Raw genomic sequence first — 19,112 nt, 5'->3', positions numbered from 1 at the left:
AGGAACCACCTGCAGAAGGGGGTACACCCGGGCAGACAGGTGTCCCCGTGAAGCGCGTTCCAAGGATGCGGCCACATCCTTAAGACCTTGAACGATAACAAGTGTTTCTGCCAAATAGCTCTTCATCAGGATGTGATAAAAACGACTTGGGTGGAAATGAACATTTATGGCTTTGTCTTTTGAGGGGGTCCCATGTCGGCCTCCGGGGGGTGGGGGGTGGGGGGTGGCATGTTCTCAGGCCTCCACCCTTCCCTTTCTCTTCCTGCTCGGCTCGGCGCTCCGTCTGCCCACCCATGCTCTCACAGGGGTGGGGAAAGACGCCTTTGAGGAATCTTCCTTCAGGCTCTAAAGAGGATGTAGGAGGTTAGTGATCCAGTGAGTTGATTCCTGGGCACACATTGCTCTTTTCTGGGCGTATAACTGGAACATTGTCCTCAAACTCGCAGAGGACAGCGCTTGTGCTGTCAGGATGGAGAAGCAGGCGTCTAACCAGGACCCCATGCGGGTCATGGCACATGTGAGTCCGGACACAATGAGGGCCTTTCACACTTCAGGGCAGTCGAAATGTCAAATAATTCTGGAAGCATAATGTGTGGCTTGTTAACCCAGAAGACGTCTTCGCGCTCTTTGTGTGCTGGGGAAGATGAGTGGGAGCTGCGGGCAGTGAGGGGCGTCTGTCCGGAGCGCCCCCCGCCTCGTGTTGGCCCTGCAGCCCCCGGAGCTCACAGGTACACGTGCCCCGCACGGCAGCTCCCAGAGCGAGGGTGCTGGGCCCAGCGTCCTCCAGGGGCCAGACGTGTCCTGCCAAGTGCACAGTCACGGACCATGGAGTGCGGGGAAGGAGGTACTGATTAACCACTCTAGTGGTGTTCTCATAAACATATAAAATACCCTTCAGATCAACTAGAAGGAGGAAGCCCTGTGACTCTGCCCCCACAGAAAATGGCCAGAGATCCAAACAAGTGTTCACAAAAGACAAACTGGAAAGGACAGTGAGTAAATAGAAGTCCGGCCTCACTAGCTGCCAAAGAAATGTGGAATGAGAACATGGTGACCTGCGCCCCGCGGGCTGTGATATCCGGTGGTGAGGACAGCTCTCTCTGAGGTGGTGGTGCGGCTGTTCCTGAAGCTTCGGGAAGCAGGCTTGCGGCTGCGCTGGGGTGGGAGTGCAAGTGGGCCACACTTTCTGGGGCGTGATTTATGCTCCAGAGGCCACACTCCCAGGTCACCCCTGGGTTGTTGCTGTTACTGATCTGAAGTGATGGCAGTTGTCTCACTCTAGACTGAAGTTTTTGTTGATATTTTTCATCGTGTTTTACTCATATTCACTTCTCGTTAAATGTGTTCAGCCAGACACCAGCACACAACATGCTCCTCACACGGTTGTCACAATCTCCTTGGGTGGGTTTATGATTCTCTACCTACAACTTTGCTGTTTGTTTCAGATCTTAGCTGAGGATAAAGCGAAAGCTTCAATTTCCTTCCTTTTGTGGGAAAATGTCAGACATATCCTGTGACTTTTGCAGGCTTTTTAATGTAGCAATTTCCTGTGACCTAAAGGTAAGCCTCAAGAATTTTTGAATCATAAAAGTGTTAAAACTAGAGAGAACACTAGCAATCACTTGCTTTATATTAAAAGATGTGGCATATATATGCAATGGAATATTACTCAGTCATAAAAAAAAAGTTAAAGAATGCCATCTGCAGCAACATGGGGGGACCTGGTGGCTCAGTGGTAAAGAACCCACCTGCCAATGTAGGAGACATGAGATTCAGGTTTGATCCCTGGGTCGGGAAGATCCCCTGGAGGAAGAAATGGCAACCCACTTCAGTATTCTCGCATGAACAGAGGATACAACCCATGGGGTCGCAAATAGTCAGAAACGACTAAAGTGACTTAGCACATGGCCTGAACATGTATGTCCCTCCCCCAAGTTCATGGGTTGGAAGCTAACTCCCCATATGATGGTGTTAGGAGGTGAGGCTTTTTGGAGGTGATTCAGTCATGAATGTGGAGCACTTGTGGTGGGATTAGTGCCTGTGTTATTCTCTTGCATGAGGACTCAGCAGGAAGGCGGCCATCTGCAACTCAGACGAGAGCCTCCCCAGAGCCCAGCCATGCTAGCACCTGACCTTAGGCTCCCAGCCTCGAGCCATGAGAGAGAGATGTCTGCTGTTCATGTGACACGCAGCCTGTGGTACTGTTATAGCAACCTGAATGGACTAAGGTATTTGAAAACTAAGAAATCAATATAATCTAAGCCTGCACATGTGAGTGAGTTTCCAGGCAGACAGTGCTAAACAAATGTTAGCGTGTGTTAAGCCCCCTGCACCACAGGTCGCAATCACCCATCTCTTTGAAAGGAGATGCCTAGTTGAGGCTGCAGTCTATGAGAAGTGAACTTCCGTGGATGCTGTGAGGGTTGTTTTAATCATATGTCCACAGAAATGATTCTGTGTTACTATTTCTCTCTGATTAAGAGATTTAAATAATATAAACGAAAATGTTGTATAGCTACAACAGTTAGTATAGCAAATTATTTTAAGTGACACACCAAGTATTTTATTTAAATATCTCTTTATTTCATGCATATTAAATATTAGTCACTAAGTTGTGTCTGATTCTTGTGACCCCATGGACTATAGCCTGCCAGGCTTCTCTGTCTGTAGGATTTTCCAGACAAAAATACTGGAATGGGTTGCCATGTCCTTCTCTGAGGGGTCTTCCCAACCCAGGGATCAAACCTGTCTCCTTCATTGCAGGCAGATTCTTTACTATCTGAGCCACTAGGGAAGCCCATATGTATTAAAATACATTGCAAAACATATATTGGTTAAAAAACTGGTACCCAAAGTTAAAACTCAACAAGAAGACAAGCAACCCAATTTAAAAATTGGGCAAAGAAGATATGCAGATGACAAATAAGTATAGGAAAAGATGCTCTGAATCATATGTCGCTAGAGAATTGCAAATCACAACAGCAGTGAGGAACCAGGACACACCTATTAGTGACCAGAATCCAGGCGCTGGGAGTGTGCAAGGCAACAGGAGCTCCATTCATCACTGGGGATGCAAAATGGTACAGCCACTTTGGAAGCCACTTTGGCGGCTTCTCATCAAACTAAATATAGCCTTATCATGTGATCCAGCAAGCATGCGCCTTGGTGTTTACCCAAGGGAATGAAAACTTATGTCCCCACAGAAATGTGCATGGATGTTTAAAAGCAGCTTTATTCATAGTCGTGAAAACTTGGAAACAAACAAGATGCACTTCAGTAGGTGAATGGATAAATAAACTATGGTTCATCCAGACTTTGTAATGTTACTCAGCTCAGCAATAAAAAGAAATGAGGTAGCAAGCTGGGGAAAAAAAAAAAAAAAAAAGACATGGAGAAATCTTTAAATGCACATTGCTAACAGAAGCCAGAGACCTAACCAGAGACCTCTTCAAGAAAATTAGAGATACCAAGGGAACATTTCATGCAAAGATGGGCTCGATCAAGGACAGAAATGGTCTGGACCTAACAGAAGCAGAAGATATGAAGAAGATGCGGCAAGAATACACAGAAGAACTATACAAAAAGGATCTTCACAACCCAGATAATTACAATGGTGTTATCACTCACCTAGAGCCAGACATCCTGGAATGTGAAGTTAAGTGGGCCTTAGAAAGCATCATTATGAACAAAGCTAGTAGAGGTGATGAAATTCCAGTTGAGCTGTTTCAAATCCTGAAAGATGATGCTGTGAAAGTGCTGCACTCAATATGCCAGCAAATTTGGAAAACTCAGCAGTGGCCACAGGACTGGAAAAGGTCAGTTTTCATTCCAATCCCAAAGAAAGGCAATGCCAAAGAATGCTCAAACTATCGCACAATTGCACTCATCTCACACGCTAGCAAACTAACGCTCAAAATTCTCCAAGCCAGGCTTCAGAAATATGTGAACCATGAACGTCCAGATGTTCAAGCTGGTTTTAGAAAAGGCAGAGGACCAGAGATCAAATTGCCAACATCCGCTGGATCATCGAACAAGCAAGAGTTCCAGAAAAACATCTATTTCTGCTTTATTGACTATGCCAAAGCCTTTGACTGTGTGGATCACAACAAACTATGGAAAATTCTGAGAGAGATGGGAATACAGACCACCTGACCTGCCTCTTGAGAAACCTATATGCAGGTCAGGAAGCAACAGTTAGAACTGGACATGGAACAACAGACTGGTTCCAAAAAGGAAAAGGAGTACATAAAAGCTGTATATTGTCACCCTGCTTATTTCACTTATATGCTGAGTACATCATGAGAAACGCTAGGCTGGAAGAAGCACAAGCTGGAATCAAGATTGCCGGGAGAAATATCAGTCACCTCAGATACGCAGATGACATCACCCTTATGGCAGAAAGTGAAGAGGAACTAAAAGCCTCTTGATGAAAGTAAAACAGGAGAGTGAAAAATTTGGCTTTAAATCTCAACATTCAGGAAATGAAGATCATGGCATCTGGTCCCATCACTTCATGGCAAATAGATGGGGAAACAGTGGAAACAGTGTCAGACTTTAATTTTTTGGGCTCCAAAATCACTGCAGATGGTGATTGCAGCCATGAAATTAAAAGACACTTTCTCCTTGGAAGAAAAGTTATGACCAACCTAGAGAGCATATTCAAAAGCAGAGACATTACTTTGCCAACAAAGGTCCGTCTAATCAGGCTATGGTTTTTCCAGTAGTTACGTATGGATGTGAGAGTTGGACTGTGAAGAAGGCTGAGCACCGAAGAATTGATGCTTTTGAACTGTGGTGTTGGAGAAGACTCTTGAGAGTCCCTTGGACTGCAAGGAGATCCAACCAGTATATCCTAAAGATCAGTCCTGGGTGTTCATTGGAAGGAATGATGCTAAAGCTGAAACTCCAGTACTTTGGCCACCTCATGCGAAGAGTTGACTGATTGGAAAAGACCCTGATGCTAGGAGGGATTGGGGGCAGGAGGAGAAGAGGATGAAAGAGGATGAGATGGCTGGATGGCATCACCAACTCAATGGACGTGAGTTTGGGTAAACCCCGGGAGTTGGTGATGGACAGGGAGGCCTGGCGTGCTGCGATTCATGGGGTTGCAAAGAGTCGGACATGACTGAGCGACTGAACTGAACAGAAGCCAATCCGAAACAGGACACATACTGCATGGTTCTATGTGACATTCCGGAAAAGGTGACAGACAGTAAAAGATCAGTGACTGCCAGAAATTTGGGGGTGGGAAGAGAAGGGTGATTACGGAGAACACCAAGAAATTCAAAAGCAGTGAAACTGTCCTCTGATATTATAACGGTGGATTCATTACAAGCATTTGTCAAAACCCACAAAACTACAAAAATGGGCCTTAAAGTATGGAATTTGGCTAATAGTACTGTGTCAGTATTTTTTCATTCATTGCAACAGGTAACACTAATGGAAGGTGTTAATAGGAAAAACTGTGTATATTGGGGCAAGGGTGCACGGGAGCTCCCTGTATCAGCTGCTCAATTTTTCTGAAAATGTAAAACTGTAAAAATAGAAACCTACTAATTAAAGGAAACCCTGAGACTCCTTGCTTAATGAGTATTGGTATCGTAAGCGGCCAGTATGTGCCAATCTCGGCTTCACGCTGGAGGTCGGGCCTGGATCCTAGATGGCCCGGGTTGTTGCGGCTCCGCGTGCAGTGCAGGCAGCCTGATGGGCCACCAGGTGGCGCGCCTCCTCCTCAACTCTGTCTCCTGAATTTTCTCCATTTGGTTCTCTTCCTTCTTTCGTCTCCAAGTGCACACTGTTCTTCCCGATGTACTGACCCGGGAACAGAGCCGGGCACGGGAGCTCAGGCACCCGGGGCAGCGCTCGGCAGCCTTGGGATGCTGTCGCAGGGGATGCTGAAGGTGACCCGCCCCTCCCTCCCCGCAGCTCACCACTGAGACCCCGCCTCGCCACAGCCCTGCAGCCCCGGTGGTGCGTTCACACCCGGCCCACCCCGGTGCTGGTCCCCAGTCTCAGGGGCCTTGCCTCCCCTTCAAATCTCCCCACCTGGATGGAGAACGGATTCAAACATCTAAAATCTAGTGGGGGAGACAGCCCAGACAGTATCGAGGTGACGGGTGCAGGCAGGGCTGGGGGACACGCTGAATCGGGCAGAGGGAAGGCAACTGGAGGGCCCAGAGCACGGATGGACGCCCAGGTCCCCTCACCACGAGGTGGGGATCCAGGCTTGGGCTGGGGGAGGTCTCTAAGAGAATTAGAATCGCGATGGACAGCGTGCATTCTCCTTGGGAAAAGAGGAAAAGGCTGGTCCACGGAATTATGTTAAAATGAAAACTTGAATTTCTCAAATGACAAACCAAATAGGCCACAGAATGGAAAGACATTTATACATAAAATATTAGTGTTCAGGATACAGTTACTATAGATTTTATAGTAAAAAAAGATAAACCTAATGTTTGAAATTGGCAAAAATATGAATAGGCCAATCAATGAAGAGGAAAAGCAAATGAAAAGTTTAACCTCACTAGAAATTAGAAAAACTCAAATAAGACCCCACAGGTTGACAAAAATTAAGAAGTCTGGCCGTACCAGATGGTGATAAGGGTATTTTCACACACTGCTGGTAAGAATGTAAATTACTGCAATCACAGTGGAAAATCATTTTAAATCTTAGTAACTCCACTTCTACAACCCAGCATATTAATATATACACATGTATAAGGGTGTTCAGAACCATATTATTTTTAATAACAATAAAAATATGTGCAGAGATAGCCTACATTTTACCAACAGGAGAAGAGATAAGAAAATTGCAATATGATCACTTAACAGGAACTGTTTATAGCATGAAAATGAACAATGTATCTTGCCACAAACAGAAGAGAAAAAAGCTGTGGAAAGATCACACACAGAGAGAGGCACAGGCCGGGGCCGGGGGCTGGCTGTCTAGGACTCAGGGCAAACGGGGTAGGGTGCTCCTGGTCTCCACAGAGAGGGGCAGGTCACTGAACCACCTCAGTGAAGCTGGGGACTGAGTGTGCTAGTGAATCACCAGCCCAGTTTCATTTTTCTTACAGCCCAGTGTAACGCTCACACCTGTGGTCACTGGCCACCCTGGCCCCTGGCAGTGTCCTGCTCAGGTACCTCTCCCGGAAGAGACAGTTTGATGGTTTATGGCTGAAGCACAGCACAGTCACAGAGTTAGTACTGCTCGGGACCTCAGACAGTTCGGCCTTCTCCTTGTTCGGTCTGAGACCCAGAAAGGCAAGGCCATCTTCTTGGGCTCACGCAGCCTGATACCTCTTGTTTTCCGCCAGCACTCTGAGAACTCTGGGAGGAAAGCGCGGAAGTTCTTAGAAAATCGTTTGTCCTTCCGCGGTGACCCCACTCCACTTCATCGCAGCTGTCCCTCACCCACCCACGTCCCCAGCGAGCCGCGCTTGCCCTATTACCCAGACACCAGCCCGCCACGCCCCGCTTGCTTCCCGACTTGAGCGGTGCTTGAATACTGTCGCTCCTTCACATCAGCTGCTTGTGTTTTCTGCAGTCATGCTCCTGGCAGCAGCCTAGTCTACCAACCCCCCGCCCCTCACCTCAGGAGCTGCAGCACACCAGTGCGGATGCGACCCTGGGAGTTGAAGGACACGGACGCCTGGCGTGCTGCAGTTCACGGGGTCACAAAGAGCGGGACATGACTGAGCGACTGAACAGCCACCTCCACTCACCCCAGTCAGCTTCCTGCTTGTCCTCACACTGTCTCATCCGTGTGGGCCTGTGCTCATTTTCTTGGGTTACTGAGTGTTTCTTGAGAAATTCATGAGATGAGGCAGATCGGTGTTACTGCCGTTCTAGCTTATAGCTAGTAACCGTCTTATTTATCAACTTAGAAGCTGTTATATGGGCTTCCCCAGTGGCTCAGCAGTGAAGAATTTGCCTGCAATGCAGGGGAAGCAGGAGGTGCAGCTTTGATCCCTGGGTCAGGAAGATCTCCTGGAAGAACTGCAACCCACTCCAGTAATCTTGCCTGGAGAACCCCATGGACACAGATGTCTGGTGGGCTACTGTCTGTGCGGTTGCAGAGAGTCGAACACAACTTAGCAACTGAACAAATTATTATTTCTGCTATCATATTATTTCAATTTTCTTAGGTGCTAAACTGTGTGCCCAGTAACCATTTTATTTATCTACTTATCATGTTGTTATTATTACTTCAAATTTCTTAGGTGCCAAACTAAGTCCATTTGCTTCTCCAAGTACTCCAGGCAGTTTGTTTCAGGTGGATTTCAGAGTCAAGTTCAATTTGTTGGGTAGTTTTAAAGAAAGAAAAAAAATGGATAAAACAAATACGGCACAATATTGACTCTTGAATCTAGGTGTTAGTGTATGTGTTCATTTGACCTTTCTTTCAGCTTTTTTTGTATTCCCTAGAATTGTTTAATTGCTAAGTCATGTCTTACTCTTTTGTGACCCCATGGACTGTAGTCTGCCAGGCTCCTCTGTCCTTGGCATTTCCCAGGCAAGAATACTAAGGTGGGTTGCATTTCCTTTTCCAGGGGATCCTCCTGACGCAGGGATCTGACCCACATCATGTGACTTCCTGGCCCACATCTCCTGCATTGACAGGTGGATTCTTTATCACTGAGCCACCTGGGACAGCCCAGGTGTCTGTTGGGGGGGCCATCCCTGGGGTCTTCCATGGGACTGGTCTTGTTTTCTAGCTGTGCTGGTGTGGCAGTTCTGGGGAGCATATGTTTTACACTCTTGCTTTAATACCTGATACAGTTATCAACTTAAAAATGAAAAGAAAAGGCCAGTTCTCCATTGAACTGAGACATCCAGGTGTATGAGTCTAGAAAACCAACCTACACACTGCCTACCAAGGCTGAATCATGAATAAACAGAAAATTTGGAGAAAATGACAAGTAACAAAATTTAAACAGTAATCAAAAATCTTCCACCAAAAAAAAAAGGCCAGCACTAGATGGTTTCACCAGTGAATTCTACCAAACATTTAAAGAAGAATTAACGCCAATCCTTCCCAAACTCACTGAGAAAACTGAAGAACAGAACACTCCAGTTCATTCTACGAGGCCAGGATTATCCTGAAATTGAAGCCAGATAAAAACATTAAAGGAAACTATCGGCCAATACCCCTGATGAACAGATACAAGCATTTTCAACACAATACTAGCAAACTGGGACTTCCCTGGCGTTCCAGTGGCTAAGACTCTGTGCTCCCAGTGCAGGGGGCCTGGGTTTAATCCCTGCTGAGGGAACTAGATCCCACATGCTGCAACTAAGAATCCTGAGTGCCACAACTAAGACCCAGCACAGCCAAATAAATGTAAAAAAAAAACAAAAAACAAAAAACTAGCAAACTGATTTCAGCAGCACAGTAAAAGGATCATGTAACCATAATCATGTGGAATTTATCCCTGGAAAGCAATGAAACGCAATAAATGGGATCTACCATGTTAACAGAATGAACGGCAGAAACTGTATGTTCAGTAGATGTAGAAAAAGCATTTGACAAAATTCAACATCTTTCATGATAAAAGTTCTCAACAAACTGAGTACAGAAAGAATGTGACAAAAAGAAAGCTAAACATCATACTTATGGTGAGGTGTTCAGAGCTTTCCCACTGCGACCAGGAATAAGACAGGGTGCCCACTCTCACCGCTTCCATTCAGCACTGTGCTAGAAAGACCTGGCCAGTGCAATCAGACAAGAAAAAGAAATAACAGGCATCTGAATGAGAAGGGAAGAAGTAAGGATTGTCTCTGCAGATGATACGATCTCAAATACAGTACCTACAGATATGCGTGTGGTGGGAGCAGCGTCCAACAAGGGGCACAGTGACAGGGACACTGCTCTTTTATGAATAAGTAATTGCAATTAATCATCTCTACTTCTCTATGTGGGCTAGGAACCTGGAGTTTGATGTTCTATTTACCTTTTACAACTACACAAGATTTTATTAGTCCAGGTGCTTTACTTTGATTTTCTAATTTTTTTCTATTATCATAATTTCTTCATCTATTTATTTTGTCTTGGTAAGCTGCTGCTGCTGCTGCTAAGTCACTCTAGTCGTGTCCGACTCTGTGTGACCCCATAGACGGCAGCCCACCAGGCTCCGCCGTCCCTGGGATTCTCCAGGCAAGAACACTGGAGTGGGTTGCCATGTCCTTCTCCAGTGCAGGAAAGTGAAAAGTGAAAGTGAAGTGGCTCAGTTGTGTCCAACTCTTAGCGACCCCACGGACTGCACCCTACCAGGCTCCTCTGTCCATGGGATTTTCCAGGCAAGAGTGCTGGAGTGGGGTGCCACTGCCTTCTCCGTTGTCTTCAAATCCTTTTTGGAACAAGAGAGTATACATTCACAAGCACATCATTACCCAAATTGATTTACCAAAAGCCAAGGAGTCTTATCATCTACCTCCAACCTATTTTCTCACCCTTCCATAGAACTCCAGTCATAATATTCATATAGAAGAACTGTTATATTTTGGCTAACCTTGTGTACATTTTTGCTTGGGTGCAGCTAGGAGCACAGGATTAACAGATAAGCAGATTTGGTTTGGGTCTTGGATTTGCCTAAGACTATGTGGCCCCAGGCTTCCCCGGTGGTGCAGTGGTAAAGAATCTGCCAATGCAAGAGACACAAGAGATGCTGGTTTGACCCTTGGGTTCCCCTGGAGGAGGAAATGGTAATCCAGTCTAGTATTCTTGCCTGAAAAATTCCATGGACAGAGGCGCCTATCGTCCATGGGATTGCAAAGAGTTGGACATGACTGAGTACACGCACAGGTTAGCTAAAAAAGTTTTCGTGGCCTTAGGCAAATTACTTAACTCCTCAGAATCTCATCTCTAAAATAATACCTTGAAGGCATATTATAAAGATTAGAGCTATTTTACTTAAGGCAGTAAAACATACTTTTGTTTAATTGCTAAGTCTTCTTTCTTTCTTGACCCTATGGACTGTAGCCCATCTGTTCTTGGGATTTCAAAAGCAAGACTACTGGAGCAGGTTACCATTTCCTCCTCCAGAAGATCTTACTGACCCAGAGATAGAACATCCTAAGAAGTTGAAAAACAGGAAATGTTAATAATTGCTAAATTCCATTTGCCGTTCACTTGCTAGCCGATGTTGGGAGGTTGAATAACCTAGCTTGTTTCCTTTTACACAATTACATGTCTAGTTTTTCAGGAGTGGGATGGATAACAAAGCATCTAACAGATACAATTAAGTTGAATGCTAAAACTACCCCACAATTGCACTCATCTCACATGCTAGTAAAGTAATGCTCAAAATTCTCCAAGCAAGGCTTCAGCAATACGTGAACTGTGAACTCCCTGATGTTCAAGCTGGTTTTAGAAAAGGCAGAGGAACCAGAGATCAAATTGCCAACATCTGCTGGATCATGGAAAAAGCAAGAGCATTCCAGAAAAACATCTATTTCTGCTTTATTGACTATGCTAAAGCCTTTGACTGTGTGGATCACAATAAACTGTGGGAAACTCTGAGAGAGATGGGAATACAGACCACCTGACCTGCCTCTTGAGAAATCTGTATGCAGGTCAGGAAGCAACAGTTAGAACTGGACATGGAACAACAGACTGGTTCCAAACAGGAAAAGGAGTGCATCAAGGCTGTATATTGTCACCCTGCTTATTTAACTCATATGCAGAGTACATCATGAGAACCACTGGACTGGAAGAAACACAAGCTGGAATCAAGATTGCCGGGAGAAATATCAATAACCTCAGATATGCAGATGACACCACCCTTATGGCAGAAAGTGAAGGGAAACTAAAAAGCCTCTTGATGAAAGTCAAAGAGGAGAGTGAAAAAGTTGGCTTAAAGCTCAACATTCAGAAAACGAAGATCATGGCATCCGGTCCCATCACTTCATGGGCAACAGATGGGGAAACAGTGGAAACAGTGTCAGACTTTATTTTGGGGGGCTCCAAAATCACTGCAGATGGTGACTGCAGCCATGAAATTAAAAGATGCTTACTCCTTGGAAGAAAAGTTATGACCAACCTAGATAGTATATTCAAAAGCAGAGACATTACTTTGCTGACTAAGGTCCGTCTAGTCAAGGCTATGGTTTTTCCAGTAGTCATGTATGGATGTGAGTTGGACTGTGAAGAAGGCTGAGCGCCAAAGAATTGATGCTTTTGAACTGTGGTGTTGAAGACTCTTGAGAGTCCCGTGGACTGCAAGGAGATCCAACCAGCCCATTCTGAAGGAGATCAACCCTGGGATTTCTTTGGAAGGAATGATGCTAAAACTGAAACTCCAGTACTTTGGCCACCTCATTCGAAGAGTTGACTCATTGGAAAAGACTCTGATGCTGGGAGGGATTGGGGGCAGGAGGAGAAGGGGACGACGGAGGATGAGATGGCTGGATGGCATCACTGACTCGATGGACGTGAGTCTGAGTGAACTCCGGGAGTTGGTGATGGACAGGGAGGCCTGGCATGCTGCGATTCATGGGGTCGCAAAGAGTCGGATACGACTGAGCAACTGAACTGAAGTGAACCCTGTTGACTCCACATAGAAAACCCTTTTCCATCCTTTAGTACCCAACCATTTACTATGTTCTAATTAAGAGGGTCTTTCCTATTATTTTTGAAATTAATTGTTCTGTGTTTTTGAAGGTACTGTGGATTTCTTTTTCTAGGCCTGTGTTAAGGTTCTTGTCTTAAGGTTCCGAGTAATTTGGGAGACAGACTGTTTTGTTAAGCGTGGTATTCCCTCAAAAGACCCTGCATGTAGTTGGTGGTCACTAGTTATGGCTTTGAATTAATTTTTCTGAGGATACTAAGATAATGTTAAGACTACTTTCTTTCGGCTTACTTGGCCTCACTTAACACTTAGCTGTCACCTTCCTGTTAGGATTTTGTGAAAATGTGGGCAACAACAAAAATAAAAGATCTACATATTTGCAACTGTACATTTTAGTGGCTTACACCAAAGGGATGACTTCTGGGTATGTCTTCCTGGGCCCATGATGGATGTTTTGGGTAAATTCGGGCTCCAGGCTTTTTGGCCCTGTGGTTTGTAGGTGGATGCTTTCAAGAGCCTTCCTGAAACAACCTGGGAGATGAAGCGTTGCTTTCCTGTAACTGGAAAACGCACATCAACACACAGGTCGGAGATCAAGCAAGAGGCACAGGCAGAAGCCATGGCTGGCTGGATGCTTTTACCTGCCTCCACCTGAAAAGCTCCTTCTCACCACCTCTGCCCTTTAGAAGGGCACCTTTCCTACTCTGGCATTTCGTGGTGGCTCAGACGATAAAGAATCCGCCAGCAATGAGGGAGACCTGGGCCCGATCCCTGGATCGGGAAGATCCCCTGGAGGAGGGCATGACAACTCACTCCAGTATCCTTGCCTGGAGAATCCCATGGACAGAGGAGCCTGGCGGGCTACAGCCCAGGGTGCCGCCGAGAGTCGGACGCGACAGAGCGACCAACACACATTTCCCCCACTTACTTTACCGGTGGCCGTACCAGCCGGGTGAACTCGGCTGCCCAGCACCTCGGGAGACCCGCCCGCCAGGCCGTCCGTCCGCCCGCGCCTACGCCCGGCGCCCGCTGCCCTCCGTCCGCCCAGGCCCGAGCGGCGGAGCGCGCATGCGCAGGGCGCCGCTCCCCGCCCCCACCGCGCGCCCGCGCCCAACGCCCCTAGCGCGGCCCGCCGGGCCATGGAACCCGCCGAAGTTGGCGCGGGTCGAGCTCTCCCGTCCGCTCGCTCGGGCGTCTTTCCGCCGTGAGGCCCGCGGGCGCTCGCCCGGGGCTCGGCGGCCGCCCGGGCCGCCCCGCCCGCCGCCCTCGCCCGGCCGGGCGCGCGCCGCGCCTCCGCGGCCGGTCCCCGCGCGTGCGCGCTCCGCCGGGTGTATGTGTGTGAGTGTGTGTGCGGCCGAGGGGTGGGCCGCCGCCGCCGCCGCCGACGATGCCGCGGGGCCGCCCCCCGAAGCCCAAGGAGAGCAAGGCGCGCGGCGACACCGGTAAGCGGCCCCGGCCCGGCCGGCCGCGCTGTGCCGCTCCGCGCGAATATAGTCCCCGGATGCGGCGCGGGGGGCGCCGGGAGCGGGCCGGGCCGGGGGCGGCGGGGCGGGCCGGGTCGGGGCCCGGGGCCTGGGGGGGGACGCCCCTCGGCGTCAGGCGCCAGCCAGCCGCTGCCGCCGCCGCCGCCGCCCGACTGCCGGGCCGAAGGGCGCGGGCGGAATGATACCGGCGCGGCGCGGCCGGCCCCTCCGCCGGGCTGGGCCTACTTTTCTGGGCCGCGCGGGCGGGCGGCGGGGCCGGGGGCGAGGCGCGCGCCGCCGCCCTCCCCTCCTCCGTCCTCCTCGCGCGCCCCCGCCCGCCCGGCCCGGCTCCCGCGGGCCGTGGGAGGCCTTTCTGAGGAGAAGGCGCCGGCCCCGGGGCGCCGGGCGGCCCCAGCGGCTGGGGGCCCGGTGCGGGGGCCCCGGCTGACACGTGGGGCCGCGGCGGCGGGGCCGGCGCCCGGGGGTGCCGCCTTCCGGGCCCGCGCTGCCCGGGGGCCCGGGCTTGAGGAGCGGGAGGGCGGCGTTCTGGAAGCGCGGCCGAGCCGTGGGTCCCGCTGTGCCCGCCGCAGCCTCAGGCTAAGGGCAGGCCGGGCGCACCCTTCGGACCGGCGGCGGGCGCTCCGCCGGGCCGAGACCCGCGGGGCCGGCCCCCGCTCAGGTGCGGGGCGGCTCCTGACCGGCCGGAGCTCGCGCGCGTGCCGGACGCAGTCTGGAAGGAGGTCTTCAGGACTTATTCTGTGAAGTTTATTGATTCTTGTTGTTGACAACGACTTCTGCAGAAAATAAAGTGCAGTGTCTTTCAACTATCTACTTGGAAAAAGGTTTAGGGTGGAGAAAAAAGACACAGTTTGCCTTGGGATAAGGCTGGGACCTCCTGTTCCAACAGTCCTTTCCGTCAAACTAGTGACATCACGCCCTGTTCACCTGGCATTTCAAGTCCCAAACTAAAGAGAGTAATTATCCTGTTCTCCGAGACAGCCCGTGGCTTTGTAGCTTCTCCTCAGAAACGCGCTTTCGGTTGGCCGCCTTCTTCCCCCCCTCTCCAGGGTGACTCCTTGGCCCACTGGTTATCGCCTTGGCTTCCGTGGGAGCCTTGACTGGTCTCTGCTTGTCTTGTCCTGTAAATCCATCCCCTGTCAGCCTGAGGCAGCTCTCGAAAACGTAAATGAGATGGCCACATCGGGATTCAAACTATCCGAAGGGTCTCTCAGCCCTTTAATGTAAGATCCCCGCCGGGCAGGACCCTCATTGACCCGGCCTTTGTCCCACTCTCCTTTCTCTGCCCTTGTACTCAGCCCTTTGTTCGCTGAAGGTGCTGGTGTGTCTCCGCACCCCTATTCTGAGCACCCAACCCTGCCTCAGCCTTCGGGTCCTGTGCTTCAGCTTCCTAGGAGTAGCCTCCTCAGACCTTCCTGAAAGTGAATGGCGCCCCCATGAGCCGTTCTGTACCACAGTGGTTCTGAAGCTGTCGTTCACCGACCCCTGGGAGTTCCTGGAGACACTTTTAGGGGTCTGCAAGGTAGATGTTTTCTTAGTAGTACTGAGACTGTTGGACGTCTTCACTCGGTTATCATCTGCACTAATCATACACGGGCTGTTGGGGGCAAAACTGATGACTCAGCAGTAGTCGAGGTGGCAGAGGCCTCTTATTCTGAATTTCACTCAGGAACAACAGAGAATGCGGAGGCAGATGTGAGGAGCCTCCTGTCTTCTATTAAACCAGACATTGAAAAGCATTTACAGAAGTGAAAACTTCTTCCTATTGCTTTTGAAGAGTATGTTTTTCATAAAAATATTTTTGTTAACGTAATACATTTATTTTTCAGTGAATGAGTGTTTTAAAAGTTGTTGGTGTTAATTTCTAGTAGGGCAGCTGTTGATAGGTATAGCCTATATAAAGTTAGGATTGGGGGGGCCGGGTCCTCATTGATATTTAAGAATATCCTGAAACGAAAAGATCTGGGGACCGCTGCACTAACAATTTACGATTTTAATGTTTTTCATGATCTGAAATTATTTTGTTTGTTTTTTGGTGTCACACATTGTGAACTTTATTCTAAGAAAAACCTGGAAGGTAGGTGGGGATTTTTACAGATAGAGGAAATGAGGCTCAGAGAGGTTAAGTGATGTGGAAGGTGCACCTAGCTGGTGTCAGAATTGAATTTGAATCTACATTCGAGTCCAAAGTGTGCAGTGCATTGTTCTGCCGTGATCAGTATAAAGCCCTGCATGTGGGTTAACTCATTTCTTCAACAAGTATTTTAAAGCCCTTCTTGTCATAGGTGGGCACTGTGCTGAGGGCTAGGGGCGCAAGGGTTAACAACAGAGACAAGGTCTCTGCCTTAGCTCCCAGGACACTGTGTGTCCTCCGATGGCAGGAACACTTCATGGCAGCAGATGACAGCCGCTGGAAGTCAGGCTTCCCAGGGAAAGCGATGTCAGAGCTGAAACTTCCAGAAATGACCAGGAGGCGGCCTGCTCAAAAATGTCGATAACAGTTTTAAAATATTGAACTATAGCTAATTTATGATGTTGTGTTAGGTTCGTGTGTAAAGCAAAGTGATTATCATACACATTATTTTTCAAATTCCTTTCCATCATAGTTTATTACAAGATACTGGGTAGAATTCTCTGTGCTATATGGTAGGTCCTTGTGGTTTATTTTATATATAGTAGTGTGTATATGTTAATCCCAAATTCCTAGTTTGTCCCCCATCCACTCCCTTTAATAGTCATAAGTTTGTTTTCTATGTGAGTCTATTTCTGTTTTATAAATGAGCTCATGTGTATCTTTTTTTTTTAGATTCCACATATAAACGATATCATGTGATATTTGTTTTTTTCCAACTTACTTCACTTAGTATAATACTCTCTTGGTCCATCCATGTTGCTGCGGATGGCATTCTTTCATTCTTTTTTACGACTGAGTAATATTCCATCATACATGTGTGTATGTGTGTATATATGATATGTGTGTATATATGTGTACGTATGTGTATACATATATATTTATGTAGGCACCACGTCTTCTTTATCCATTCTCCTGTCGATGGCCGTCTGGCTATTGTAAATAGTGCTGCAGGAAAACTGGGGTGCATATATCTTTTCAAATTAGCGTTTTCTCTGGATATACATCCAGGAGTGGGATTGCAAGATCATATCGCAACTCTGTTCTTAGGTTTTAAGGAAGCTTCATACTTTCTCCATAGTTTATATTCCCACCAAGTGTAAGAGGGTTCCCTTTTCTACCCTCTCCAGCAATTGTAGACTTTTTGATGATGGTCATTCTGACTGGTATGAGGTGATAACTCATCGTAGTTTTGATTTTCATTTCTCTGATCATTAACAGTATTGAACATCTCTACATGTGCCTGTTGGCCATCTGTATGTCTTTGGAGAAATTTCTGTTTATGTCTGGAGAAATTTCTGTTTATGACTTCTGCCCATTTTTTGATTGAGTTTTTTTTTTGTTGTTGTTTTTTTGTTTTGTGTTTTTCCTATATTAAACTGTATGAGCTGTTTGCATGCTTTGGAGATTAATCCCTTGTTAGTAGCATAAAAATGTTTCTTAAGGTAATAATTAGCTTTAGGCCATAAGTAGACTTCCCTGGTGGCTCAGACAGTAAAGAATCAGCCTGCAGTGTGGGAGACCTGGGTTTGATCCCTGGGTCGGGATGATTCCCTGGAGGAGGACATGGCAACCCACTCCAGTATTCTTGCCTGGGGAATCCCATGGACAGAGGAGCCTGGTGGGCTACAGGTCCGTGGGGTCACAGAGAGCTGGACTCGACTGGGCGACTAAGCACTGCACAGGCCATAAGTAAAGAAGTAAGCCTCAGCATCACTACATAGTCATTAAATTTTTCCCTCTTATCTCCTCCTGAGAGTTTTATAGCTTTAGTTCCTTAAATTGAAGTCTTTGATCCATTTTAAGTTATTTTATGTGTGGTGTGGAATGAGGGTCCACATAGATTCTTTTACATGTGGATGTCCATTTGTCCCCATAACATTTGTTGAAGAGACTGTTTTTTCAGTGAATGGTCTTGGCCCCCGTTTTGAAAATCAGTTGGTGATGGGTGGTGTGGGTTTATTTCTAGACCCTTTAATTCTGTTCCATTGGTCCTTATGTCTGTCTATGTGCTAGTACCTCATCTAAATTTCAAGTATACTATAAGACTTTGTAAAGTAAATACCTAGCCAGGAAAATTGTGAGTTCTTGTTACACTGCCTCAGATTGCCTTACAAACTGCTGGTGGTATGCTTGTCATACGAAAACACTATCTCTGCACTCTTTTTGGAAATATGTGATTGCTAATCATTATTATTTCCTAATGCTCATTGTTGCATTGATTGAAAATACTTGGCAGAGAACATATAGCAGGTGGGGTAAAAAGGCATGAAGTACATACGTAGGTATTGGGCAGAATGGTGAAATGCAGAGAGAACTGCTTTTATTGTGTTAATTGTCTGAAAATTATTATTTAGGGGAACATCCAGTCTTTCTATGCAGTGACTAAGATAGAGGTCTTAGTTTTAAAGAGATTATGCCTAAGTAAATATGAAGGCTACTTATTGTAGAAAGTAAGGGATAGTGTATCCCAGCCCTGAATGCCTTTATCACTCTGGAACGTCACTGTGGTGCTTCAGAACTTGGAAGGTCACAGCCATTCCAGGGATTGCAGTAGTAATGGCTGGCAGATGTGGAGTCCTGATTTCCTGGCCAGGGCAAGGGCTGGCAGACTTTTTCTGTAGGGCCATATGGTAAATATTTTAGGCCTTGTGGGCGTTAAGGTCTCTATTGTAACTCAGAATTGCTGTTGCAGCCGGAAAGCTGCCATGGTCATACGTAAACCCACGAGTGTGGCTGTGTTCTGTGAAGCCGAGTTTACCCGAAAGGCTAGACGCTGGTTAGTTGACCTCAGTCTGGGGGAAAGACAGGAATACAAAGGAAAGTTGCATATTCTGTCACTTTACTTTGAGTAAACTTCATGTTGGTATATAACATACAGACAAGAATGAAAATTATGTTCAATGAATTTTCACATAAGCTTTCTCATAT

The 19,112-nt window shown here is 47.4% G+C and overlaps 1 protein-coding gene and 1 long non-coding RNA gene across 8 annotated transcripts in view; one reads left to right on the top strand and one right to left on the bottom strand.

Annotated features, from left to right (window-relative positions):
• Positions 1-6,366: 6,366 nt before the first annotated feature.
• On the bottom strand, positions 6,367-13,611 carry LOC105604382 (uncharacterized). 2 transcript variants are annotated; one of them, XR_001436563.4, is made up of 3 exons: positions 13,498-13,611; positions 9,048-9,101; positions 6,367-7,329 (listed from the first exon to the last, which is right to left on the bottom strand). It is a non-coding gene; the product is annotated as an uncharacterized LOC105604382 (long non-coding RNA). The 2 variants fall into 2 exon arrangements; XR_003586715.3 differs by lacking the exon at positions 9,048-9,101 and having other exon boundaries at positions 6,645-7,329.
• A 70-nt stretch (positions 13,612-13,681) lies between these two features.
• ZNF236 (zinc finger protein 236) overlaps positions 13,682-19,112 on the top strand; it is a 69,078-nt gene continuing 63,647 nt past the window's right edge. For 5 of the 6 annotated variants that reach the window (XM_060405496.1, XM_042239251.2, XM_042239250.2 and 2 more), the window contains exon 1: positions 13,682-14,011. Coding sequence is in view for 4 of the 6 variants with exons in the window: in XM_042239251.2 (XP_042095185.1) it covers positions 13,957-14,011 (55 nt within the window). In the remaining 2 variants the exon portion in view is untranslated. Of the gene's footprint in view, positions 14,012-14,853; positions 15,573-19,112 lie in introns of those variants that run through there. The other variant, XM_060405495.1, reaches the window with a different exon arrangement.

The sequence above is a fragment of the Ovis aries genome, chromosome 23 (assembly GCF_016772045.2).
Source record: "Ovis aries strain OAR_USU_Benz2616 breed Rambouillet chromosome 23, ARS-UI_Ramb_v3.0, whole genome shotgun sequence".
Classification (NCBI taxonomy): Eukaryota; Metazoa; Chordata; class Mammalia; order Artiodactyla; family Bovidae; genus Ovis; species Ovis aries.
This window is presented reverse-complemented; position numbering and strand designations above follow the sequence as displayed.